Below are 27,943 nucleotides of genomic sequence, written 5' to 3' on the forward strand. Positions count from 1 at the left end.
AGGAAATCACCAACAAAATGTGCATGTGGTTCTAATTAACAAAGTGGCATATCTATATGATCATCAACATTGATTTTTCATCATCATTAAGCTTTCTATATGTATACGCAGGCAAGCGAAGGTTGTTGAATTTAGAAGCCCTGAAATCACAGAAACCAGCCGTAAACCCAATACTAATGCCACAAGTCCCCCCCTCAACCCGTTACTACCTCAACGGGTTCTAAAAACATACCTTAGTAGTCGAAGAAGATGCACGTTTTCTTGCCAGGGCAAATACAGTTAAATATTGAGAAATGTAAGCAAAAAATAGCTAGAAAAGTCTCCATGACGAATATCAGATCCATAGAATTCAGTGTTTCTATAGGTTAAAGACCACTAATTATGTACCGGTTATTACACGGGTTTCAATGGGAAAATGCCTAATTTCGGGTGGAATTTTCTCATATTCAGAACTCTCACAGTTCAATGCCACTAATATCAGGTGAAAGTATATGATTTAGATGCCAAATGATCAAAAATTCGACATAGGTTGACCTGAGACTTTTCTTGTTTTAACGCACTGAACCGTAAACACCTTAAAATGACAGTGCGCCCTCGAAGCTGATAGTTACAATATGATAGGGCGAATGTTTACTAAAACCGAAGCCGTGCGTATGAATTTTGGTACTATTACAACAAAAATGTCATATAATGAGAGAAAATGTACCATTTTGAAGCATCAAACTCTAAAAAGTACTTTGTTGGCTATATAACTTGATCAATTTCAGCGATTTTAATGCAGTCTTTTCGAATGCCATGAAAACAAATAGTTCCTCGTCGTATTTCAATGTATCGCCCAGGCCTATTAGTGGTCTTTAACCAAAAGGGAGCTGTATACAAAACATAAGGCAACATTTAAACACCTACTTCAATATTACTTAAAACATTTTTGTAAGACAAATAACTGATCTCCGGGTTTCACCAACCTCCTTACTAAGATGTTGTCTTATACTTTTTATACTGCACAGGTGCTACATTGCGGAGTTCTACATATCAAACAACTACCCAAACAATATCAACAACCAAAGATAAAGGAACCCAGCTAATCTCTACTACTACTCCACTTAGTCTAACTAAATCCACGGGAGGAACAGAAGAAACCCAGACAGAAGCTTCCACACCGCTCAGTCCTACTAACTCAATAACCGAAGAAGAAGCGACACATTTAGAATCTTCCACACCTACCAGTTCTGCTGAATCAAAAACTGAAGAAGAAGTAACACAACTTACATATACCACTTCTGTCAGTATAGTAGAATCAACTACAGGAGCAGATGTACCACATTCAGAATCTACCACTCCTGTCAGTTCTGCTGAACCAACAACTAAAGAAGACGTAACACAATCTGAAAATACCACTCCAGGTAAGTCCTGCTGATTTTACAATTGGGGAAATGTAAGCAATTTGTTTGACTGGACGTGAGACTGAATTTCACTATAAATTACAAGCGTAAAGAATGACACCTTTTTGGATTTGAGTATACAAAAGAAATATCAGTGACTTTATATCACTGTTCCAATGATAAAGATGTTTAAGTAAACCGTGGTTAACCTACTGATGTAGTTTTGGTTATTCGAGTACACACTTTTTAAGGATTGGGTTTCTTTTATACAGTATGATATGATACCGACATAATTAGCAGCATTCTCCATTATGAAACCACTACGAGATCTTAAAAGAACTCTCGCAAATTAAGGATCTTTGATGTACACTATTATGGCCGATATAACACAAACCAAGATCAAATTCGGAAAATAATAATTATAAGAATGCTATGAACACTTATATTTTTGTGAGAGCAATAACTGATCACCATGATGTTATCTTAAACTTTTTTATACTTTTTATTATATTTTCACAGGTGCTACACTGCTGAGTTCTACATCTCAACCAACTACCCAAACAATATCAACAACCGAAGATAAATCAACCCAGCTAAGCTCTACTACTACTCCATTCAGTCTAACTAAATCCACAGGAGAAACAGAAGAAACCCAGACAGAAGCTACTACACGGCTCAGAACAACTAAATCAACAACCGAAAGACAAACAACACATTTAGAATCTACCACACCTACTACCAGTCCTGTTGAATTAACAACTCAAAAAGACGTTACGCAGCCAAAATATACAACTCCAAGTAAGTCCTGCTGATTTTACAACTGGGGAAACGTAAGTAATTTGTTTGACGAGACGTGAGACTGAATTTCATGATAAATTACAAACATAAAGAATGACACCTTTTGGGATTTAAGTATACAAAAGAAATATAAGTGACTTCATAACACTGATCTAATGATAAAGATGTTTAAGTAAACCGTGGTTAACCTACTGAGGTAGTTTTGGTTATTCGCGTACACGCTTTTTAAGGATCGGGTCTCTTTTATACAGTAATATGATACCGACATAATTAGCAGCATTACCCATTATGAAACCACTACAAGATCATACGAGAACTCTCGCAAATTAAGGAGCCTAGCTTACTCTATTATGGCCGATATAACACAAACCAAGATCAAATTCGGAAAATAATATAAGAATGCTATGAATACTTATATTTTTGTGAGAGCAATAACTGATCACCATTATGTTATCTTAAACTTTTTTATATTTTTTGTTATATTTTCACAGGTGCTACACTGCTGAGTTCTACATCTCAACCAACTACCCAAACAATATCAACAACCGAAGATAAATCAACCCAGCTAAGCTCTAATACTATTCCACTCAGTCTAACTAAATCCACAACAGGAACAGAAGAAACCCAGACAGAAGCTACTACACGGCTCAGAACAACTAAATCAACAACCAAAAGAGAAACAACACATTTAGAATCTACCACACCTACTACCAGTCCTGTTGAATTAATAACTCAAAAAGACGTTACTCCAGGTAAGTCCTGCTGATTTTACAACTGGGGAAACGTAAGCAATTTGTTTGACTAGACGTGAGACTGAATTTAATGATAAATTACAAACGTAAAGAATTACAGCTTTTTGGATTTAAATATACAAAAGAAATATAAGTGACTTCATAACACTGTTCCGTTGATAAAGATGGTTATTAACTCAGGTAGTTTTTGTTATTCGAGTACACACTTTTTAAGGATCGGATATATTTTATACAGTAATATGATACCGACATAATTAGCAGCATTCTCCATTATGAAATCACTAAAAGATCATAAGGGAACTCTCGCAAATTAGGGAAACCTAGCTGTACCGACGACTTCTCATTTTTGTTACCAGTTTGGGGTTATTTGTTTTAATATTTGAAATCATAGTAGTTTTATCTTCCCTAAGAGTTTTCGATCATTAAGATAGCATATTCTGTTCAGAAGTTTGGTTCTAAAGGAAAGTAGGTGTTTTTACACTTTTCATCGCAACGCTGGATCAGTAGCGCACCATTTTCAAAGCTTTATTTTACTACAAATACCTTTTAAATGAGAATGATATTTTGAAAATCTTGGAAATGTTTTATTTATTCTTTGTCTGTTTCTTCATTCATAATGTATATAATGATGTAATCGATATTTATTGAGTAAACTAATGTCAGAATCGGAATCCTTGTACTCGACATATCCGAAAAAGTGTCTTTGTGCATGATTATAGGTGCTCTGGTTCAAAACTTAAATTTTCAAAATGGTGGCGGCGGCCATTTTGGATTTTAGCCTCTAGCGAAAAATGCCGGGATTTTCGCGAGGACATGGGCGCTATTTATTTTCTAAATGGTCCATAGAAGTCGAATCAATCGTCAAACCTTACTAGCCAGAGAGTGGTCACCAAATTGAAGTTTTTGACCTAACTAAATTGAGGCTCAATTTCATGATAAATTACAGACGTAAAGAATGACACCGGGGGGGGGTGGAGTATACACAAAAATTTAATTTCGTCATAACACCATATGACACTGTTCCGATGATATGATAAAGATGGTGAAATAAACTGTGGTTCTCCTACTGAGGTAGTTTTGGTTATTTGAGTACACACTTTATATTATGATACCAACATACAGGGTGCACAACTAAATACTTTTTAAAATAAATCGAAAAATATTTGACAAACTTGTACAGCCTTATTTGTTTTACACATAGGGTCACACGTCATTGCGTTCAGTCAAAATGGTTTATTATGTAAAAAAGGAGACCGTTTTAAACTGTGTGAAAAGTTGCATCTGAGTCCATAGGAGTCAACTCTCAAACAATACAGCAGGCCAGATCTATTCATGTGTTTGTTAAGGGGTACTACACCCATTGTTTTTTTTGCATTCTTTGTGAAGAAATTACACACAAAAAATTGGACAAAGTGGTATGCAAAATGAAGGGCCAAATCTTTTCGTTTTATTGGTGGCATCGGTATCAACGTAGCTTACATGCTTTTAAAAGTAGAAGCCAAAAGGTGGTACATCACTGATGATTTAAATTCACTTCATTTTGGAAAGCTTACTATCAACGGATTTCGTTAAAATGTTGGATATGTGTTGCTAACACATTAGGGAAATAAAGTTGATATGTAAAATGGGAATATGTGGTTCTTGATTTCTTTTATGACTTAACAAATATAAAAAAAGGAACTGGTTAAAATGCTTCTATTTTCAATGTTGAGCTATATTTTGTATTTTTAACTTGCGACATTATTTCACTGAAACTTAATTAAGCCACAGGTAACAGGTTACCACAACCATACTACAGCAATGTTGAAAAAATTGTATTTCTTGTCACCTATACCACCATATTGGGTAGTTTTCCGTAAGCTTAACTTTTGTGATTTTGGTAACTATTTTATATTTATTTGTGAAATCCATCTCAACTAGGCATTCTAAATTGTACTCACCATTTACATCCCAAGGTATATTAGTATATCCACCTTGCACTTCTCGATATATATCCAGTTAAAGACAGAATATCAAAATTATGCCTCATTATGATATCACAGACTCCCACATGTGTATTCAAAATTGATGCTTAAATTTGACCTGAACCAATTGACCTATAACCTGACATACGGTGACCTAATAGCCTTTTCTGCTCCTAAGAACACAAATTATAGTATTAAATTGACTAATGACTATGCATCCATTGTGTAAGTGTTTATTTAATGTATTCAGTGTTATATATTTTGCATGCACCACTAGATTTTCTATAGAGAGTATAACAGAGGATTTAATGCATTCTATTCATGTACCCTACTTGAACATGTTCAATAGAATAAATTATGGTTTGTTATGAAACACGCATCTGAGTTACTAGGATACAGTAAACAAAAAATATATAGGGCTAAAATGACTTACTAAAATGGTTTAAAAGTACTTTGTATGTAGATATATTTTATAAGTTCACGACATGAGATGATGAACATATTTATGTACTTTATAAATTTGCAAGAAAAAAAAGAAGAGGGGTACTGATGAAAATTAGGTATTATTCCCCCTTAAAGAAAACCTGACTGCTATGGGCTCAGGTGCAACTTTTAAAACGGCCTCTTTTCTTACACAGTTAACCATTGTGACTGAACGCAATGATGTGTGACGCTATAAATTGGTCCACATGGGTAAAACAAATAGGGCTATACATATCTTTTACATTTTTACAATTGGTAAAATGTTTTTTCGACTTATTTTCAAAAGTATTAGGGGGCACTTATAAGTTGTGCACAGTGTATTTACTAGCATTCTCCATTATGAAATCAAGAAACTAAATGGAACTCTCGCAAATTAAGGAAACCTAGCTGTACACTATTATGGCCGATAAATCACAGACCAAGATCAAATTCTGAAAAAGAATGGAAAAATTCTATGAACACTTATATTTTGTAGGAACAATAACTGATCACCGGGTTTCACCAACCCTCTTACTATTGATGTTGTACTTTTTATACTTTTTTTATACTTTCACATGTGCTACACTGCGGGTTTATACATCTCTAGCAACTACCCAAATATTATCAACAACAGCAGATAAAGGAACCCAGCTAAATTCTACTACTACTCCACTCAGTCTAGCTAAATCCACAGGAGGAACAGAAGCAACCCAGCCGGAAGCTTCCGCACCGCTCAGAACAACTGAATCAAAACTCGAAGAAGCCACACATCAAGAATCTACCACACCTACCAGCCTAACTGAAGATGTAACACAACCTGAATCTAGCAATCCAGGTAAGTCCTGATGATTTTACAACCGGAGAAACGTCAACTATTTAAAATACCCATCCACATAATGTAAGAATGTAATTTGTTTGATTAGAACTGGAGCTCAAAGTATACACACAAAATGAAGTTGATTTCATAACACTGTTTATTTCGATGATAAAGATGGTTAAGTAAACCGTGGTTTTCCTACTGAGGTAGTTTTGGTTATTTGAGTACTCGCTTTATATTTTATAAGGATCGGGTCTCTTCAATAATATGATGAACATATTAAATTAGCAGCATTCTCCATTATGAAACCACCATGAGACCATAAGGGCACATTCGCAAATTGGTGAAACCTAGCTGAACACTATTCTGGCCGATAAATCATAGACCAAAATAAAATGTTGAAAAGAATAGAAGGATTCTATGATCACCGGGTTTAACCAACCCCATAACTAAGATGTTATCTTATACATTTTACACTTTTTGATACAGATGCTACACGGCGTTCTACATCTCAACCAACTACCCAAACAATATCAACAAGCAAAGATAAAGGAACCCAGCTAAGCTCTACTACTACTACTCCACTCAGTCTAACTAAATCAACAGGCGGAACAGAAGTAACCCAGCCAGAAGCTACCACAGCGCTCAGCCCTACTGAATCAATAACCAAAGAAGAAGCAACACGTCCAGAATCTATCACACCTACCAGTAATGTTGAATCCACTACAGGAGCAGAGGTACCACTTCCAGAATCTAACACTCCTGTCAGTCCTGCTGAATCAACAACTGAATCGACCACTCCAGGTAAGTCCTGATGATTTTACAACAAGGGAAACGTCTACTATTAAATACACAACCACAAAATGTAAGGAAGTAATTTGTTTGATTAGACGTGACACTGGATTTCATGATAAATTACAAACGTAAACAATAAAACCTTTTTGGGTTTGAGTATACAAAAAAAAATAGAGGTGGCATCATAACATTGATAAGGATGGTTAAGTAAACCGTGGTTCTCCTGCTGATATAGTTATTTGAGTACACGCTTTTGACGTCATGGTTATTTATGCTCATTTGTCGTCAGACTTCATTGAATTATTGGGACGGCATTGCTCGAGACAATATCGGCGCGGGAATTTTGAATATCGCGTGTTGAGAGATGGCTGTTTTTATTCGTTTTAATGGTTAATATGAGTTTATTTTAAATAAAACCATGTGATTCGTGCTTGATAATTATTTTTCTAAAATATAAAGCATAATGTTGTGATTGTCGTACATTTCCTTTATCATGCTGGAATTTGATGAACTTTAATACGGCGTTGGCCTATATATTTTTGATGGTTGATATGTGTATAAATTAAAATTTGATATAGTTTTTATACTGCGATTTGTTCAATATGATATGATATGGAGAGGGGCTTATAAGGCTATAATGATAAGAGTATTGGATTTTTTTTAAATGTTAATAATCGCGCAACGAAAGGACGAGGTACAAAACACACCAAGGATGCAAGAGGATACCTAGAATATATAAAAATAGAAAGATTCGAGCCCGGTATAACAACTTGGTATGGGGAACAAGACAAATACAAGGTAAAAAGTAATGCAGTATGTAAACCATCAATGGTGTACACAGTTACTACACTAGAAAAAATCCAAAACCACAGGATTGTAGACAATGTTAAACCAAAATATAACCGACGTGTCGAGCAAATAAACTGCCCTTTCTCATGGACAAAAAAAAAATATAAACAGCAAATAATTGAATCTAGTTACAAGTGGATAGCAAGCATGAAAATTAATCAAATCAAAGCAAATAATTAAACCAAGGTAGCAAGCAAAATATCATAGAGCCAAAAATATAGCGTCTCTACAGAAAGTGAACTAGCTTGCTACTAAAGCAAAAACAGAAAGTGTACTAAAGAACGACTTGAACTACTCCTCTTTTCGCCAAACGGCAAGAGAATGTTGTTAAAATAAGAAAAATTTTAATGCTAATTTATTGCACATTTTAAAAATAGCCGAGTGAGAGGGTTTTAAATTAAATATTGTTTGTGTCAAAACTGAAGCATCCTCTGTATAAAAGAAAATATTAATATTAATATTAACTGCACATCATATATAACGATTCGTGATACACATTTGATGTCGTTTAAGAGGCAGATAATTTTATTTCAATTTTATATACGACAAAATATGTTTTTAATTTAGTGAGAATAACGATAGAAAAAACGTTGAAAACTCAATGTAAAAATTACATTAGACCGCGCCAAAGATTACTGTTTCGTTTTTATGGTAATCTTTTATTTCCTGAAATAAACTTTGGGGTCTAATGTGGATTTTTTATATAAATGATAAAAACATCGACGTGTATACAAAAAAAATTGGTAGGCTCCATATATTTACCCACATGTATTATACGAGTACCACGTGCCCGAACACGTGCAATCCGGCGAGTCAAAATCGATATAATGTATTGCGCATGTATTATAAGAGGCCCATTTATTGTCGGATTTCTGTATGTAGAACACGCCGTTATCAACAATTGAGCGCTATTAACACACGTTAATGTTTTTAGGCAAATAAAACTCCAAAATATGGTACGTTTTCTGTCTTTGCTTGTCACGTGGTAGGCCAATGTTGAAGTTGAGATTGTATGTTCAAATAAGTTTTAAATTGGATATCAACAAGTCGGGTGGCCGAGCTGTCTAAGGCGCTAGACTCATACAGTATCGATGATAGCGGCGCGGCGTGAGTTCGAGCCCCACCTCTGCCGAACTTAAATTTACTTTTTTAAATCTCATATCATACGATTATTAGGGAAATGTGGCTGGGAGAATTTATGTATGGTGTAGAGAGGAGTGAACTTGAACAATTACCTAGATATCAGGAAAGTTCAATTGTCATTAATAATATTCATCTCAAATGGGTATGACTAATCAATAGAATTATTAATCTATGTTTTATATAATGTATGGTGTGTTTATGTACAAGTAGACCAAAATAATAATTTGGAGTGAAATAAAAAAAATATATATAGAAAAAAAGGGAAGAAGGCCTATATGAATTATCACGAAAAATAAATTAATTCAAAGATGGTGAAGTAGAGCCAGACCTATATAATTGTAGGCTATGAAAGAAAATGAGCTGACATATTAATTATTATTAATAAAAGATTAAAAAGAGGATGAAGAGCAACATAAGATAAGAGCAAAACAAGTTTTGGTAAAAGTAGACCTAGATTTAATATGGTATCGATCGTAACTATGTCCTGTTTATTTATTTCATCACATTACAGACCTGAGGCTGAATTACCATGATAAAAAAAGTTGAGAAACATTTAAAAAAAATATTGACAAAATATTTTGAATATATTAATGAATCATTGAGAATAATATTATTATTCCACATTCTGCAGGACCAGCCTGGGCAGGGGGAAGTTTTATGTATAAAGAACAAAACATCAATTGTGTTTTTTTTAATCAAATATTTATACAAATATGGGGTTAGACTATTGTTACGAGCCGTACTTGACTCAAGGCCAAAATCACCTTTTACCCGAACTCACACGAATGCACAACACAAATACACTGTTCGTTTAAGCTAACAAAATCTAAGTCTTTAATTGAAAGCAAGTTTCGTTTGGTACAATATAATGACTACAAATGCACATATACATTAATCAAATATAATCACTCTTTATCTATTTTGTACTTAGCCAGCATTCTTCTTCTTGGTGATCATAAAGTTCTTGTAATGTTCTGGACGACTGATGTAATATATCCCTATTCACTTGTCCTGCGACAATCAGCGAAGTCCTTTGTACACTTGCATTGATAACTCCTTGCGTATAAAATCCTTACACGAAAATGGTGTTCTCCAAACACGTTTACAACTCCTTGCGCAATTATCCTATACTAAACTCCTTGCGCCATCCTCCTATGCTAAACTCCTTGCGCCGTTCTCCTATGCTAAACTCCTTGCGCAGTTCTCCAAATTTAACTCCTTGCGCTGCTTTCTCCAAATTTGGTGCTATTTCCTCCTTTCACACAATATCTTCAGGAAGCAGGACTGCGATGCAGCTGTCCCCACTTATTTTGACAGTTGCGTTGAATCAAAATACCAGACTTCAGCAAGTCGACAGAAGAATATATTTCCTTTCTTGGAAGAATAACGTTCTTTGACGTATTCTAGATCTTCTCCGACAACACTGGTAAATAGTAGTACTTTGACTACATAAAATATTTCTGGTTTGTAATTTCCTTTCTTTCAAGGAATTGGACTGTAAGCATAGCCCAGATCAACACTATCAACTGTGAATCATTGTTTACATTTTCTTATTATATACCAAGCATAAGAAAAAACCCATTCTATTCTGGGCCATTTACTGCCTTCACATTATGCTCAATCTGGGGAATTCCAAAGTCTTAATTATAACATTAACCTTTCACATGACATCACTTCCTGAGGGAAATCCCATTACATCACTTCCTGAGGGGAAATCCCATTACATCATTTTCAGGGGTTTCCAAATATTCCAAATTAGATATGATTCAGCTTGTTTTGCTCAATTTGAGAGGGGAATTCCCCAAAATGTCATCACTCATGTAACTTTGTAAACAAAGATAAATCATCAAATTAAATTACTCAGGGCACATCACACTATTATGGTACGCGGAAAATAGTAAGACAAAACATTTTGTGTCAGCATCCAAAAGGCATCAAGCATTACAATCCTCTGCATCTACAACAATACTTAGTAAAGTTGCCATAAAGGCAATATCTGACTAAGAACATGATTGCCGACACCGGTCGTCAAAAGACACGGCTCAGAAAAGGTAATTAAACAATAAGTTAAAATGTAATATTATAGAGTCCTTCTTTGAAGAGGCTCAGCTTTGTGCAATCAAGTAATGAAGAGGGCAGATCATTCCATTCCGGTATTGTGCGAGGGAAAAAGCTGAATTTGTAGGTGTTTGAGGATGGACCCATGACCCATTGTATGTAGTCTGGGATTGGAACCGATATTTCTTGATGCTGAATCTTGTGCATTGTGATGAGTCGTGACGTTTTTCTTCTGTGCTGTAGTGTTGGCCAATTCAATTTGTTGAGAATATCTGTGACAGTGCCCGGGGTGTTCCTGTAGTTGTTGGTGCAAAACCGCGCTGCTCTTCTTTGTATCATTTCCAGTTTCTGTATATCTGTTGCGGTTTGGGGATCCCACACTACGCTACTATAGTCTAGGATAGGTCTGACAAGTGCGAAATACATTTGTTGCTTGATTGATGAAGGGCATCGCCAGAGGTTACGTCTAACAAACCAGATAGCTTTGTTGGCCTTAGTTGCAATATTATTAATGTGTTCAGCCCATTTGAGATTATGAGTCAGTTCGATTCCAAGATATGGGTGGTGTTTTACGGTTTCAAGGTAATCTGTAGCCATCGAATATGTATGAATTACCGGGTTTCCTTTGGTGGTGATGCAAAGTGTTTTGCATTTATTAGTGTTAAATGACATTTGCCAGTTTGATGCCCAGTCCACAAGGGATGAAAGATCTTTTTGCAGAGTGTCTGTATCTCTTGATGAATGGATGGCACGGTATAATAAACAGTCGTCTGCAAAGAGCCTGGTGTTTGTTCCGCTGTCGATTTCATTTACAATGTCATTAATATAAACCAGAAACATAAGCGGGCCCATAACGGTTCCCTGTGGGACGCCCGACTTCACATGGACTGGGTTTGAGGTTTCCCCATCAACGACCACGCTTTGAGTTCTTGATATTAACCAATTTGTGATCCACGCCAAGATGTTTCCACGGATTCCATAATATTCTAGCTTCTGTATCAGCAGTTGATGGGGTACCATGTCAAATGCTTTCTGAAAGTCTAAGATAAGCATATCAGTTTGCTTGCCACGGTCCAAGTTTCTGGCAAGATCTTCCACGGTTATTAACAGCTTTGACTCACACGAGTGATTTGCTCGAAACCCATGCTGGAAATGAGATAAGATGTCATGTTGTTCTAAATGATCCATAATGTGTCTGAATAAGATGTGTTCCAGTAATTTGCATGTCACGGAAGTGAGTGATACGGGTCTATAGTTCGCCGGATTGCATTTAGTTCCCTTTTTAAATATTGCAGTAACATTAGCAGTTAGCCAGTCGTCCGGAAGCTCCCCTGAGCGTAGAGAATGAGTAAATATTTTGGTTATTATAGGAGCAAGTTCTTCACTGAAGTCCCTTAACACATGTGATGGCACTCCATCGGGTCCGCTAGCTTTTTTAATATTGACATTTTTAAGTAGATTTTCAACACCTTCAACGTCAATAGTAAGCTCCCCAATTGTTGGGTAAGGGCGTCATTTCATTTTTTGGGATATTAGACAGATTTTCGTCAGTGAATACGCCATAATATTGCTTACTTAGAGCTTCAGCTTTGCCTTTGGCATCTTGGATCTCACAGCCATCAACAACCAGTGTACATACACCACAACCATTGCTTTTCATGGACTTAATGTAATTCCAAAACTTCTTATTTACACTAATATTGTGATCCATGTTTTGATTAGGATGATCAACTGTATTGGTGTCCCTTTTACAGTTTTCTGAGAGAAGACCCATGAGGTACTCATTCTTTGCTTCATGCATTTTTCTTTGAACAAGTTTCCGGAGCATTTTAAACTTTATTTTCAGGGGTATTATACTTTTGGGTGATATTGTACACACGATGATTCTTTCGGATCAATTTGTTGATATTTTGAGTCATCCAGGGAACGTCCCACTTTTCTTTCACTGTTTTCCGTGGAACATGATCTTGCAAAAGATCATTAATCTTTGTTTTAAAGTATACCCAACTGCCAGGGAGAAGAAAATCTTTTGTTTTTATTTATGGTGTTGGAAGCCCTTTGGGAAACCTTAAATAATGACAATGACCCAACTCGTAAACATTTCAGTACTTTTGGAATAAGATGAAAAATTCCTGCTAAGGGGCAGGGCGATCTTGCAAGACCGTTGAATAGAACAAGTTTGTTTCCAAACTTGATCGTTGTAACTTTTAACTTATCCTTAACATCTGATTGTTGTCCCGTTTTGTTTTTGATTTTGTGAATATGATCTACTGTTCACCTCACCTCACCCAGCTCAGGTACCATCCTCATCATACTCTCTTAAAACCAAAGATTGAAAAATCAATCTTAAAGATTGTGTTGAGGGAAAAGTCTAAAATAAGATTGAAAATGCAATGGAATTTAGTTTGAATTTTCAATCTTTAAGACTGATTTCTCAATCTTAATTTGGACTTTTCCATCATCCCAATCTTTCCATTTAAGAGAGTAGGTTGCTATTGGGAATATGAGTGCCGGAACCAGCCTGGTTTTGGCTTTGATTGTGAGTGACTGGTCTTTGAGTAGGTTTTGGATTGGGCTGAATTTGTTTCTTGCTATTGCAAGCCGCCTTCGTACTAGTACATTTCATGTGCTTAATGTAGGTGTGTAATATTCATTGATCACATCAAAACATAAAGCCGTTTCCTGTTTCAACGATTAAATTAAATGTATCAATCGGTGGCTTATAATACCAGCTTATTTGATGCAGTATGATCTCCTAGCATTTTGACACCATTTTCATCCAAATCGGCCAAAAAATGAGTTGGTGCATGCCAAAACAAGTTTCTGGACAGAAGGGGTCTGTGGGGGGTTTGAAAATCAATATTTTCATCAACAATCATTATTTTATGTCTGATTCTGCTAAAGTTGGTATTGATTTGTATGTAATTGAAGTCTAGATTTCCATTTTTGAAAGTTGCATGAAAATTGGAGTTGTCGTTTTCTTAAAATGATCATTTTATGTCCAAATAAGGATGTGAGGGCGCTTTGCATGAAACATACAAACGATCTTTCAAACGGAAATTTCAAAAGTGTATGTATGAGGATAATCATAGGTAGTACTTGCTCAAGAAATTTCAGCCGTTCACATAGTATGGTTTGATTTTGGCAGCCATTTAAATATTTCATAGAACGCTGCCATCCATACTGTACAGGGGTCAATGCACTTTTAAACGTGTACGTTTCAATGGAAGGCTTCCTGAGAATACGAAAAATGGTGCCACCGTCAAACTGAAAGAAATATCATGCCCACATTTCTTGAGGATATGCCACATGTGATTATCTTCAAACTGGCATCATTAAAATTTCCTGTGAAAAGAGCGTGTGCGTGCTTTATGCAAAGCGCCCTCACATACTTATTTGGATGTAAAACAGCCATCTTAAGAAAACAACAACTCCAATTTTTATGCAACTTTCAAAAATGGAATTCTAGACATCAATTACATACAAATCAATACCAACTTTAACAGAAGCATGAAATAATGATTGTTGATGAAAATATTGATTTTCAGACCCAAATACTTGTTTTGGCCGACACCAACTCATTTTTTGACCGATTTGGATGAAATTGGTGTCAAAATGATCAGGAGATCATACTACATCAAATAAGCGGGTTCTCTAAGAAATGTGAAACATCACCCTTTTTTAAAGGCTGCATAACCTACCACTAATAATAGGGTTTTTTTTGTGTTTGTCAGATGCAAATGAAGTTCTGTGTAAATACTATACATACTGCCATGTCATGTATAGGCCTGTTATACTCTTTATGAGACCCAGAGGGGCCCTCCTTTAAGACCACGGTGAACTCGGACTATGACCTCACAGTATAATGTAGTAGTGCTATTTTGCTTTATGCAGCCGCACACGAGCTATTAGTAGGCATATCACCTCAAAAATAATCGCAGCAGAAACACGTTATTTAATGTTCCTACATTATTGAGCTTTATTAAAGCATCAAAATCAAAAACAGAATTGAAATCGGTCAATGCATTGTGATGTAGTGTCAATTTAAAGATGCTCGTAGATGGAATGAAATCCTGCCACAAATGGCTGTAATGACAAAATTGGCACATTTCGAGATTTTGAAGGTATATTTGGACGCTTGCTTGAAAAAGCAGCGTTAATTTAAATATCACATGTTAAATGCATATCTTTCCTGACTTCGTTACAGAAAACAAAACTAAAAAATCTATCATTGAATAATCATAATAAATTAACCAAATATACTATTTTAGCAATTTCGGCCAATCTGCAGACAAATTAAATCTCAAAAAATGACTAAGTTCAGCTAATTAATATGCAAAATTGATGCCAATAGAAAACCGCATAAAGGTGCGGGTTTTTTTGCACACATCTGTATACAACGTTCTTTCAATTGATAACAAAAATACACAAAAAGTAATTAATTATGCAAATTAGGTAATTACAGCTAATTATGTATTTATGCTATTATTATGCAAATTAGGCATGAGTAATTTTAGGTTTTTTCAATATTTAATGAACGTCTGTTCATTCATCATAATTTTTTAAGTATGATCCTGTTATGAGGTTGAATAAATGAACTGCAGTTAATTATTTAAAAACAATAAAAAAAAAAAAGTTTGACATTTTGACGGTGTCTAGAATATAATTTTCATTTTACTGTAAACATGGTATGTGTCACCATTACTCAAAGCCAAGTCCGAAAAGTAAAAATTAAAATTCAGTTGCAATGAGACTTTAAATTAACATTTTGTCATCTGGATTAACATGGGAGGATAATCGGTAAAGTGAACAGCAATTTTACTGTACCGCGTATACAAAAATAGTATGGCCTTGGACACACACAATGGCTTAGAGCTATTGTGGTTTGGAAAATTACTCCCTAAAAAAAACATTGATTAATATTTTGCTTCAACTGGTTTTAGGGAAGTGTTTCATTTGTTGTCGACGGAATTAATTTACATGCTAAGAAAGATTAGTATTTCAGCTAAATGGTGGTAGTTCCTCATTACTTCAATAGGCCTATATTTACTGATTTATGAGCGATCTTCAAAAATCCATAAAAACAGGCAGTAGCTCTTAAACAAAACAATTTTTAATTTTGGAGGACCCGATGTTAGCCTCGGAAAGGCTTCACACATCATATATTAAAAAATTAAACAATTTGGATAAATGAAGCATATAAAGAAATTCATTTATCGACATGGATGTTTTCTAAAATTGGCCAAATTTGAAGCGCGCCCTTTTCAATTCACTGTTATGCTTGCATGCACAGTGTAGCAGAATTATTGTGCAGCCACTGTGACATACCTACTATTAGACTAATCGTCGGTTAGTAGACCAATCGAATCGGTTCGTAGACTAATTGCTTGTTAGACCAAATGGTTTGTAGACCAAATGGCTATTAGACCAAATGGCTATTAGACTTATTGGTTATAGACCAAACGGATATTAGACTAAATTTTTATTAAACTAAATGGTTTTAGACTTATTGATTATTAGACCAAATGGTTTGTAGACCAAATGGCTATTAGACCAAATGGCTATTAGACTTATTGGTTATAGACCAAATGGATATTAGACTAAATTTTTATTAAAATGGTTTTAGACTTATTGATTATTAGACCAAATGGTTATCGGACAAAATGGTTACCGAACAAATGGCTATAGGACCAAATGATTATTGGACGTATATAGTATATGTATAGTAGTGGATATAGACCTAATGGGTATAGACAAAATGGATGTAGACGAAATGGATATTAGGACGAAATGGTATTGGACCAAATGGCAAATCCCCTATGTTCCTGACATTTGAAGATTATACTGATACCATAGATTCTGTTTATGAAAGAGATTTCTGACATTCACAGGTGCTACACTACGGAGTTCTACATCTCAACCAACTACCCAAACCGTCTTAACAAGAGAAGATGAAAGGACCCATCCAACAGCTACTACTCCAATCAGTGAAGGTAAATCCACAGGAGGAACAACGGTAACACATCAGCACAGTTCATGCTGTTCTGTTTCTTCAATTATTGTCTTTCAGAAATATTCACAAAGTAAAAATATTTCAAGTGAATATCTGTATTTTCATAACAAACAACATTTATGTTCTTAGAAGACGCGCTCCAGACCAAAAAGTTCTTAAAGCACGTGTTTTCTGTTTTGTTATACCAAAAGTATAATTCTATTTTATGGTATCGATCGTAACTATTTTCTATTTATTAATTTCATCATATTACAGACCTGAAGCTGAATTACATGACAAAAAACAGTTTAGAAATTTTATTTTTTAAGTATTGACAAAACATTTTGAATATATTAATAAAACATTAAGAATAATATTATTATTTCACATTCTGCACTAGCAGCCTGGGCAGGGGGAGGTGTTTAAGAACAAAATATTAATTGTTTCAAAAAAGAATTTATGACATTTATACAATATGGGGTTAGACTATTTTGCTATGCGGAAAGCAGTAAAACAAAACACTTTGTGTCAGCATCCAAAAGGCATCAAGCATGATAATCCTCTGCAAGGGGGAAGGAAATCGTTTGTTCTTATTTATGGTGTTGGAAGCCCTTTGTCTTCCTGTCATCAGAGAGAGAACCAACTCGCAAACATTTCAGTACATCCGGAATAAGATGAAAAATTCCTGCTCAGGGGCAGGGCGATCTTACAAGACCGTTGAATAGAGCAAGTTTGTTTCCAAACTTGATCGTTGTAGCTTAAATTTATCCTTCACATCTGATTACAGCAATTATTGTTGTCCCGTTTTGCTTTTCATTTTGTGAATACCGTAAAAACTCGATAAAGTCTTATTCAGATTCCCTTTTACAAATTAAAGCCATTTTATAACATTTGCTGAGGAAGACGCCCTCACTGAATTTTTAAAATTCCTTTTTTACACGATTAAATTGTACTTTATTAAACCAATATACCCTGCAAAAATCAAGACTCTAGGTGCTGTAGTTTTGTCAAAATCCGAGATTTTGAATAAAACGCCGGAATCCGCGCTTTATTATTACGATAGAATTATTAGTCGAACGCATACACGATGTTCATAACACACAGTACGTACGGCGTGCGGGACGGTGATATACACAACAAAGGGTCGTACCACAACATGACCGAAGGAGTGGTATGTATTGGCGATATGTGCGCTGGTAGTAAATTCCAATTTTCTTTGCTTTGCCGTAGTTGTTCGGCTCCAAATTAAAAGGGGATATATCTGACAGTAAAAGCTAACATTTTATGGCAAAGAAATACTAATCTATTTTGTTTGAAAATGTTATAATATTGCTTTAAGCGTACTGCTAGCCGTCCAGTGCGTTTTATTTGCACAAGGTCCAATGCACACGCTTGACGTCGCGCGCGTATACGCGATGGTTAAGCTGTCAGATGAAATCTGAATAAGACTTTAGTTAGCATAATTCTGTGTATGTTATTATGATTCCAGGTTTTGCATGCCCATGTAATTATTCAACTTCTCCACCTACATTAGATGACTACATCACAGAGTTTCCTGAAAGTAAGCTACTTTAATATTGGAAGTTTTGGTACAAATTGATAAAAAGAAATCTGGGAAATGCATGTGTTATTCCAAACATCTCAACTCTTCAGACATGAACGCGGGGGAGTTTGCAGATAAATGTTATTATTATTTATATCAGGCTTTTGAGCGATACAATAAAACGGTATATTGTACAATATTTTCAAAATACCCGGATGCAATACAATATTTCTTGAATATTGTACGCGTATCTCGTACGCGTCGCGCGTTACCATGGTGACGGCACCAACACGCGTCATGATACAACAGCACAACAATACACTACAGACATCGTAACGGCTCACAGGAGATTTCGTACTGTATAAACAAGTAAATTCACAAACTTAATTCGCGGCAATTCTGGATGATGATAACCTTAGGAAATATAATCCACATCTACAAATAAACCTATATAATTATTCCGAAATTGTCTTTGGAGAGTAAAGAGCAGAAAACAAGAAGGTCAAAAGGTAAGCTTACATTACAATACATATTGGCTTAACCCGGTGGCTAGGTAAGCTTAAATTTTCATTTTACCGCATAGCAAAAGCCTGATATAAATAATAATAATAATATTGAATGGCTTATTTTCGTGTGATACAAGAATATATTGCACTCGATAGAAAAATATTGCACTCGTCTTCGACTCGTGCAATATTTTTCTATCTCGTGCAATATATTCTTGCAGAGGATGATTTAAGCACTTCCCACCACGCCACTGTGTTGACTTGCGGTTAGCACAGCTGTGTGAGTGAACACGACAACACTGCTCGCACATTGCATTGACGGCCATGGTTAAATTTGAATTTGGACTGATATATTTACAATAAAAACGCATTCACAATGCTGGTCGATTTCACATTTTATGTTACCTACAGAAGGTGTGAATTATCCTTCATGCATATATCACTTTAGATCTGAAATCGACTAAGTAATAATGACACACGCACAATTCTTAAACAACATCTTTTGCACAGAATTCAATGGGATTTGAAAAGTGAAGTGGCAGTTGAAACTCTGGTGATAACACGTTTGCAGTGCATGATGGGGCTTCCTTAAATCATCCTCTGATATTTTTGTATCACACAGTATAACAATGAAGTTGCGTACAAATGTCATAATTTGTTTTACTTCAAGTCAGAGTAGGCTATTCAGAATTTGCCGAGTGTCAAGAAGACATCCTTGAGTAAATTGAGTTATAAAATAACACAAGTTGCTCGTCTGGTTCCAAGGAATAAAAAGAAAAGTCAATGGTTATATATCTCCAGGATGCCTATGCTAAAATGAGGTAATAATGGGCTCAAGTTCAACAACTTTATAGAGTATAATGTAGCCTTGACAGTTTAGAGGTTATAACATTAAATCTAGATTATGTAACTATATTTTTTCTCTTGCCATGTTGAGACTGTTCTAATTGTATTTCGAGCATTTTGAAATTGTTACCCCTGTACGATTTGGGTTTTACCCTTTGACCAATACCTCATTAATTATGCATTCTAGAGATATAATAATGAACATTGACTAGTTTACTCCTTAAGACTAAAAAAAGAAGTTAGACAAATTTGAAATCTTTCCTCAGAGTAGCCAGTGCACATAAAGCCCAAAGTGCATCTGGCCGGATTCGAACCGGCGACCTTCGTAATACTAGCACGACGTTCTAGCTAACTGAGCTAAAGAGACACGCTGGAGAAGAGCAGAAGTTATAAATCTATAATAGGTATTAGGTTCGAATGATGTTCGTCGCATATTTACAAATACACAAAGTCACGAGAAGAACTTGTGATATTGCATAACTTGATTAGAGAATTTTAAAATGTAATCTCCCACGTGATCTTTAACCTAAATAACTCAATTTGCTCAAGTATGCCTTCTTGGCATCCCACGAATACTGAATCTACATGCCCCTAGTGCCTCTTGATATGCAACTGCAACTGGTAGGCACCCATTGGGTTATTCTCTTCAACTAATTATACGGTAAATTCAGCAGCAGCTTTCCCTCAAAATGTCACTACTTTGTGGTTCCTCAGGTATCATCAGAAAACACTCTTTTGCATCTCACATCACATTAATTATTGTGTGTGTGTGGGTTTTGAATGTCTTTTCAGAAGTCTTCTGATCTTTTTACCTCTTGTGCTTTACATCTGTCTTGTGTCTGCTGTTTCAATTAAATAAACAATGTTACACTTTTACACACCAATCACTCTGCTGGCGCAATTCGCTGGAATAGTCATTACATCATCACCTTGGATAAAGACAGCCATGCATACAATTTGAAGAGTTTTGGTTCAAGCACCTCTCAAGGACAGTCCCCTGTGTACCATGTTTACACAGTATGACCAATTGGATTTTTGGAAACCAACCAGTTGGTAAAAAGAATATGATAATTTCTGACAAAATTTCACATTTTTAAGACATGTAAGCAGGATATTACGATTTATTTTACTAATCACTATAACTGGACAAATTTTTAGCTCTTAAAACTGTCTAGTTTTTGAGATAATGCCATTTAGGTGGATGTAAACTTCTTTTGATCAACACTAAGTCAATAGGAACCATGCATGACTGGGAACATGTCCTTGAACCAAAGTAGGCATACAGGCTGTATTATGACATCACACTATTCCAGCGAATACATAATTAAAGAACACGAGTAATTAATATTGATGTTAAGCGTGATTAAGGGTATCACTAAACTTGGATGGTGGCGCTCTTTTAAGTTCTTTTATTAACCTAGAAGAAATCCAAATCATCTGAGTTCTGATATAATATTCAGAATTTGAATTCCTCCTAGGTTATTATCCAAATCAATTGTTAACCTTGTATTAGTTTTTATCGACAGGAAATGGATCAACAACAGAGATTCTGACGACTATGACACAACTTACAACTCTTACCAGCCCTGCTGAATCACCCTGTATGTAGCACAATTAATGTTGTTCTTGAATTATTTTCTTTAAACAGTAATATGCAAGAAGTAAAGTAAAAGTAGTAAGACCACTTGTTCTTTCAATAATAATTTGGATGAAAAGATTCAAATACATGTGGTATGTTTGAAATGTCCCATTCTTATATGTAATAATCCACTTTCAAAAAAGTATCTATTTTGTATTATTTTGTTTCTCGTGACAGTAATTGGGTCGACAACAGAAACACTGACCACTCAGTCACCAATTATCAGTCCTGTCAGTCCTGCTGAATCAACTACTGGAGAAGGGACAACACAGCCTGAATCTACCACTCCTGTCAGTCCTACTGAATCAACTACAGGAGAAGAGGTAACACAGCCTGCATCTACCACTCCAGTCAGCGCTGCTGAATCAACTACAGGAGAAGAGGTAACACAGCCTGCATCCACCACTCCAGTCAGTGCTGCTGAATCAACTACAGGAGAAGAGGTAACACAGCCTGCATCTACCACTCCAGTCAGTGCTGCTGAATCAACTACAGGAGAAAAGGTAACCCAGCCTGCATCTACCACTCCAGTCAGTCCTGCAGAATCAACCACAGGAGAGGAGGTAACACAGCCTGCATCTACCACTCCTGTCAGTGCTGCTGAATCAACTACGGGAGAAAAGGTAACACAGCCTGCATCTACCACTCCAGTGAGTGCTGCTGAATCAACTACAGGAGAAAAGGTAACACAGCCTGCATCCACCACTCCAGTCAGCCCTGCTGAATCAACTACAGGAGAAGAGGTAACACAGCCTGAATCCACCACTCCAGTCAGTCCTGCTGAATCAACTACAGGAGAAGAGGTAACACAGCCTGTATCTACCACTCCAGTCAATCCTGCTGAATCAACTACAGGAGAAGAGGTAACACAGCCTGCATCTACCACTCCAGTCAGTCCTGCTGAATCAACTACTGGTGAAGAGGTAACACAGCCTACATCTACCACTCTAGTCAGCGCTGCTGAATCAACTACAGGAGAAGAGGTAACACAGCCTGCATCCACCACTCCGGTCAGTGCTGCTGAATCAACTACAGGAGAAGAGGTAACACAGCCTGCATCTACCACTCCAGTCAGTCCTGCTGAATCAACTACTGGTGTAGAGGTAACCCAGCCTGCATCTACCACTCCAGTCAGTCCTGCAGAATCAACCACAGGAGAGGAGGTAACACAGCCTGCATCTACCACTCCTGTCAGTGCTGCTGAATCAACTACGGGAGAAAAGGTAACACAGCCTGCATCTACCACTCCAGTGAGTGCTGCTGAATCAACTACAGGAGAAAAGGTAACACAGCCTGCATCCACCACTCCAGTCAGCCCTGCTGAATCAACTACAGGAGAAGAGGTAACACAGCCTGAATCCACCACTCCAGTCAGTCCTGCTGAATCAACTACAGGAGAAGAGGTAACACAGCCTGTATCTACCACTCCAGTCAATCCTGCTGAATCAACTACAGGAGAAGAGGTAACACAGCCTGCATCTACCACTCCAGTCAGTCCTGCTGAATCAACTACTGGTGAAGAGGTAACACAGCCTACATCTACCACTCTAGTCAGCGCTGCTGAATCAACTACAGGAGAAGAGGTAACACAGCCTGCATCCACCACTCCGGTCAGTGCTGCTGAATCAACTACAGGAGAAGAGGTAACACAGCCTGCATCTACCACTCCAGTCAGTCCTGCTGAATCAACTACTGGTGTAGAGGTAACACAGCCTGCATCTACCACTCCAGTCAGTCCTGCAGAATCAACCACAGGAGAGGAGGTAACACAGCCTGCATCCACCGCCCCAGTTAGCGCTGCTGAATCAACTACACTAGAAGAGGTAACACAGCCTGAATCTACCACTCTTCTTGCCAGTCCAGCTGAATCAAGTTCAAGAGAAGACGTAACACAGCAGGTGACTACAGGTTTGACTTCTGCATCAATGCAAGGTACACTTATTTTTCATGCAATTTTTGCTCCTAATGTATATATCATCTGCATTAATAATAGATGTAAAAAGTCAGGACCGACTGCGATGTTTCACTCTCAATGTACTATACGTAATGCGCCAGTCACACTACACCGAATAGGTCTTCCGTACAAGAAACGGATGGTATTTTAGTAAATCCGATTTTCGTTAGGTCAGTCGGCAAGTTTTGTGCATGCCGGCCAGTCGATATGTAGGGCCCGTGACATTTTGTCACCAAAGTCAGTATTTAAGACGGACTTAGGTCTATTACTGACTTTAACATATCAATCCATGCATGCTTTACCTGAAATTACGAGTCTGAAGTCTTATATCTAAGTGTCAGTGGATCAGTGTAACATTTTAAATTTTGCAAATTCAGTTCGGGCCTTCTTTTTTTTGTTTAAGGCAAAATAGTGTAAAAATGATGCACCAAAAACAACTTTCCAAATTTTCCGTTTTTAAAACTAAATTTTTACACAATAGGCAGTGGACTTCGGTTGTATATATAAATGCGCATATATAAATGCGCACGTGACCAGATGGCCAGTGCCATGTTCGTGTTACCTCACTGTCAATCACTGAAATTGCGACCACAGTTCCAGGTGGTGTCCGCATTGCATTCTCTAAATTCAGTAAATTTTCATCGTCAACCGTGTAATTGAATGGGATTATTTTGAAATTTTAAAACGCTTGAAATATCACAAACAAATAGGCCTATGTTGATAAATAATATAAATACAAGCTAAAACCGTTGGGGTTCGATAATGAACCCCACAAAATTAACCGACTATAGAGTGTATGCAAAAACCCAAGCGGAACGAGAGTTGCTAAGTAACCGCTAACCGAACCATAAACACATGCATGATCAGAGAGCGAGTCTTTAATTTCCCCATAGCTTCCCACGTTGTACACACGTCAGTCGAATTTGGCGGTGTTCGTTTGTTTGTCCTCCAAGTTATAGCATTGTTCACTTTGTGTTGAACATTGTAAGTGGGCCTCACTAATGACATAAAGGTTACTGTTATATCATGTCAAGAGGCCACTTTCATGAATAAGCTAAACAGCCTATGTGGAGGAATTGTATGCATGAGCAATCACACCAATGACGTAGTAATGAATACCCTCTATATTGGAAAATGCCATACGGCCGGGCGGTTTCACAAGTTGCCGGCTCGATCATGTCATCCGCCGCCTGCACAGTTCTGACCTTGTCCCCTTTCATACTTTCATGCCGTTGCGATAAGAGGCATGACTTATCAGCCATTCACAAGTCTTGATTGTGTCTGTTTGTCTACAATGCGCGTGTGTCACGCCGCTCGGTGGCAAGCAGCATGATAGTATGAAACCAGCACTACGTCATAGATATGGCCAATTGGCACGCCCATTTAGCACGGAAATTATGAAATATAAGTTTGTAAATCAGCTATATCTAGCTTTTCCGTAGTTTTTTTTTTCCGTGATGGAAAACGTTAATAAAGAGTTTATCTTTCGGGTCAAGTTATTTTACCCTTTGCAATCAATGCCACTATTTTGCAAAAGCAATTTTCCTTGCGACCTGTCATTTTCCCTATACTTTTGCACGGGGAGTTTATGTACATCCGGGTACCTTATATCGTTTAATACGGTATGGCGACTTGTAGATGTCACGTGCGCATTTATATATGCGCATTTATATATACAACCGAAGTCCACTGATAGGCCTAGGCCTAATAATGTAAATAGGCCCTACAGTCCCCATGCAAATGGCTTCAATTAGACCTTCATTTTGAAATATGGACAAGTCTTCCTTTTTGCTTCTGCTATAGACATCCACGTGTTATTTTTAAAACAATTGTTTATATTATACAATAATGGTGAAAACTTTTCAATGGCTTCAATTAGGCTTTTGTTTCACCAATTTGCGGCTTTTTCAAACTAAAATAGTACCCAATAATAGTGCTAAAATTGATCCAAAAATGACAAATGGCTTCAATTGGGCCTTCATTGTCCAAAGGTTTCTCACCTCTATTGCCCCCGGACGCTGGTTGCCCTGATATATCAGATTTGTAGCCCTTTTGTACTTATTAGCCAATATTTAACCATTTTCGTCAAAGTTTTCCCCCTTAAAAGTTGTCTTTCCCCACTTTGTTCACCCTCTGAAAAGTGCTTGCTACGTCACTGCCTCTAAGGGGTCAAAAACCCTCTCAAACACCCTCTCCCCCCACTTTTCTGATAGGGTGGACGTCCCTGTTGGTGCCACATGCCACGGATTCGCCGGTCATTTGTCGGACGTTGAACGATTGAATATAAAACGCCTGCAGGATTATTAGCGGCCACAACGATCCTTTTAAAAGTGATTGCACTTCAGTGAAATGGGGTGATATTAATTTTTGTATTGACTTATATAAAACAAGGCAGCGTTTTGCATTAATAGATAAACATCACTAGACGATTACAGGGCCGGATGCTGATTTTTGCTAATTTTCCTGGTGACACTGATCACGCATGATTACGACACGACGCATCTTCGAAAGCAACCTTTATAAAATATTTTTGCAAACCTTCTTTGCCAAATATTTTGTCAACACTTATACCGTATAGCATTATGTTAGAATATTTGCAGTAGCTTATCAACAAAAGTTTTTTGAATGTTATGAAAACGTTTTATACCATTTATATGACCTTTATATAACCCGGCATTTAAACGATTTCTGGCAACCTTTTCTAACCTTTTGCGAATGATGTCGAAAACGTTTTGTGTTTGCTGGGCAATGATGCAATAACTGGCTCAAATTCAACAACTTTATAGAGTACAGCCTGTTTTCCGTGGTCAGATGTTCAATTTTGTTTCTGTCCTCTCCGGTCTTGTGGGAGCACGGTGGCCTAGCGGAACGGGCGCTGACTCATAATCGGAAGGTTGCGGGTTCGAGCCCCGGCGACGCCATCGTGTTGTGCCCTTGAGTAAGGCACTTTATCTCGATTACTCCTCTCCACCCAGGTGTTTAAATGGGTACCGGCATTCTTAAATGCTGGGAAGGTAACAGACTCGCTGTAGAGGAGGTTTAGCGATCCCCTATAGCAACATTACATGGAGGAGTCTGGCCCAATCGCCAATGAAAGAGAGATGGGCACTCCGATCACTGTTTATACAGGATCGTCTCCTTTACCTTTTTACCTCTCCGGTGTGCCCGAATGGTCTGTATTGGGGCCACTGTTTTATAATATTTATGCCTATGACTTCCATCTTCACCTCTGCTCCAAGCTTTTTAATACGCTGATGATACTTTTTTTATTTCGCAGAATTACCAATGATTCTGATATTGATCTTATTGCGCTTCAGTAGTGGTCAGAGAATAATGCTCTTCAACTAAATTCTCGAAAATACCAAGTCATAAAAGCAAGCCTTCTCCAATTTATCTTGTGTCAAATACTAAGCTTTCTCAAGCTAACAGATTTCTTCTGACCTCACATTGAATGTAAATGTATCTATCTTACTAAAATGAAATAGATTGTTAGGTTTTCTTAGAACTGTGGTTTGAAATCAAAATATTCTCATCACATTGTATCGTTCTCTTGTTTTACCTATTATTGATTTATGTTCCCAAGTTTGGGTTGTTTATCTCAAACATCACATAAGCATCCTGAAACTATTAACCGGCGTGCCACCCGGTTCATATTGGAGTCAAAGGAGAGGGATCAATCATATGGGGAACGTCTCAAACAACTCAATATCAATGACCTTAAAATCAGAAGGAAATATTTGTCTATCTGTTTTGCATGTTTTTTAATTTTTACCTAGCCGTTACTACGGCTAGGTCTTGAAATCTAACTGTTTCTTTCTCGCACTTCAGCGGTTTCTTCTTCTTCTGCTGCTTCTTCTTCTTAGTCTAGCCGAGCTGCGGCTAGACTCTTGTATTTGAGCAATTTCTGCTTCTTCTTAGTCTAACCGAGCTCAGCTAGACTATTGTTTTTCAGCAGTTTCTTATTCTTATTCTATATGATTCAAAGTATGATGGAGATCATTTCAAGGTCACCAGAGGTCAACCAGAGCTCAAAAGAGGTAAAATGCTACTTCTCGCAAAAATTAAGTAGTACAGAGTTGGGATTTACACACATGCATTGACCTTAAGGGGTGCACAGAAGGGTCAAAGGTCATTAAGAGGTCATTTCCGGGTAAAATCTAAAAATCTTTGAAAATTTATATCTGCTATATGTAATATAGTATGTTGATGCCACTTACACAGATATGATCCTTATGGCATCCTAAATATATTTCTGCCGCAAAGGTCAAAGTTTATGGGTCAAAGGTCAAATTTTTAAATTGATCCGATCGAGCTCAAATTCAACAGGTATGATGCTTACGACATTCTAAACATGTTAAAATATTTATGACCCAGTTATTATCTAATTTGGGGTCAAGGGTCATTAAGGGGTCACTTCCGGTCATTCACAAATACATTAAAATG

General features: G+C 36.8%; 1 protein-coding gene across 14 annotated transcripts in view; it reads left to right on the forward strand.

The window, feature by feature from the left end:
* LOC140145692 (uncharacterized) overlaps window positions 1-27,943 on the forward strand; it is a 78,998-nt gene that overhangs the window by 11,119 nt on the left and 39,936 nt on the right. For 11 of the 14 annotated variants that reach the window (XR_011858155.1, XR_011858150.1, XM_072168011.1 and 8 more), the window contains 9 exons: window positions 1,008-1,403; window positions 1,902-2,180; window positions 2,672-2,932; window positions 5,966-6,193; window positions 6,665-6,979; window positions 16,912-17,013; window positions 18,502-18,573; window positions 21,434-21,508; window positions 21,724-23,478. Coding sequence is in view for 12 of the 14 variants with exons in the window: in XM_072168011.1 (XP_072024112.1) it covers window positions 1,008-1,403; window positions 1,902-2,180; window positions 2,672-2,932; window positions 5,966-6,193; window positions 6,665-6,979; window positions 16,912-17,013; window positions 18,502-18,573; window positions 21,434-21,508; window positions 21,724-23,478 (3,483 nt within the window). In the remaining 2 variants the exon portion in view is untranslated. The remainder of the gene's footprint in view (window positions 1-1,007; window positions 1,404-1,901; window positions 2,181-2,671; window positions 2,933-5,965; window positions 6,194-6,664; window positions 6,980-16,911; window positions 17,014-18,501; window positions 18,574-21,433; window positions 21,509-21,723; window positions 23,479-27,943) is intronic. The other 3 variants (XM_072167718.1, XM_072168240.1, XM_072167938.1) reach the window with 3 other exon arrangements.

The sequence above is a fragment of the Amphiura filiformis genome, chromosome 1 (genome assembly GCF_039555335.1).
Source record: "Amphiura filiformis chromosome 1, Afil_fr2py, whole genome shotgun sequence".
NCBI lineage: Eukaryota > Metazoa > Echinodermata > Ophiuroidea > Amphilepidida > Amphiuridae > Amphiura > Amphiura filiformis.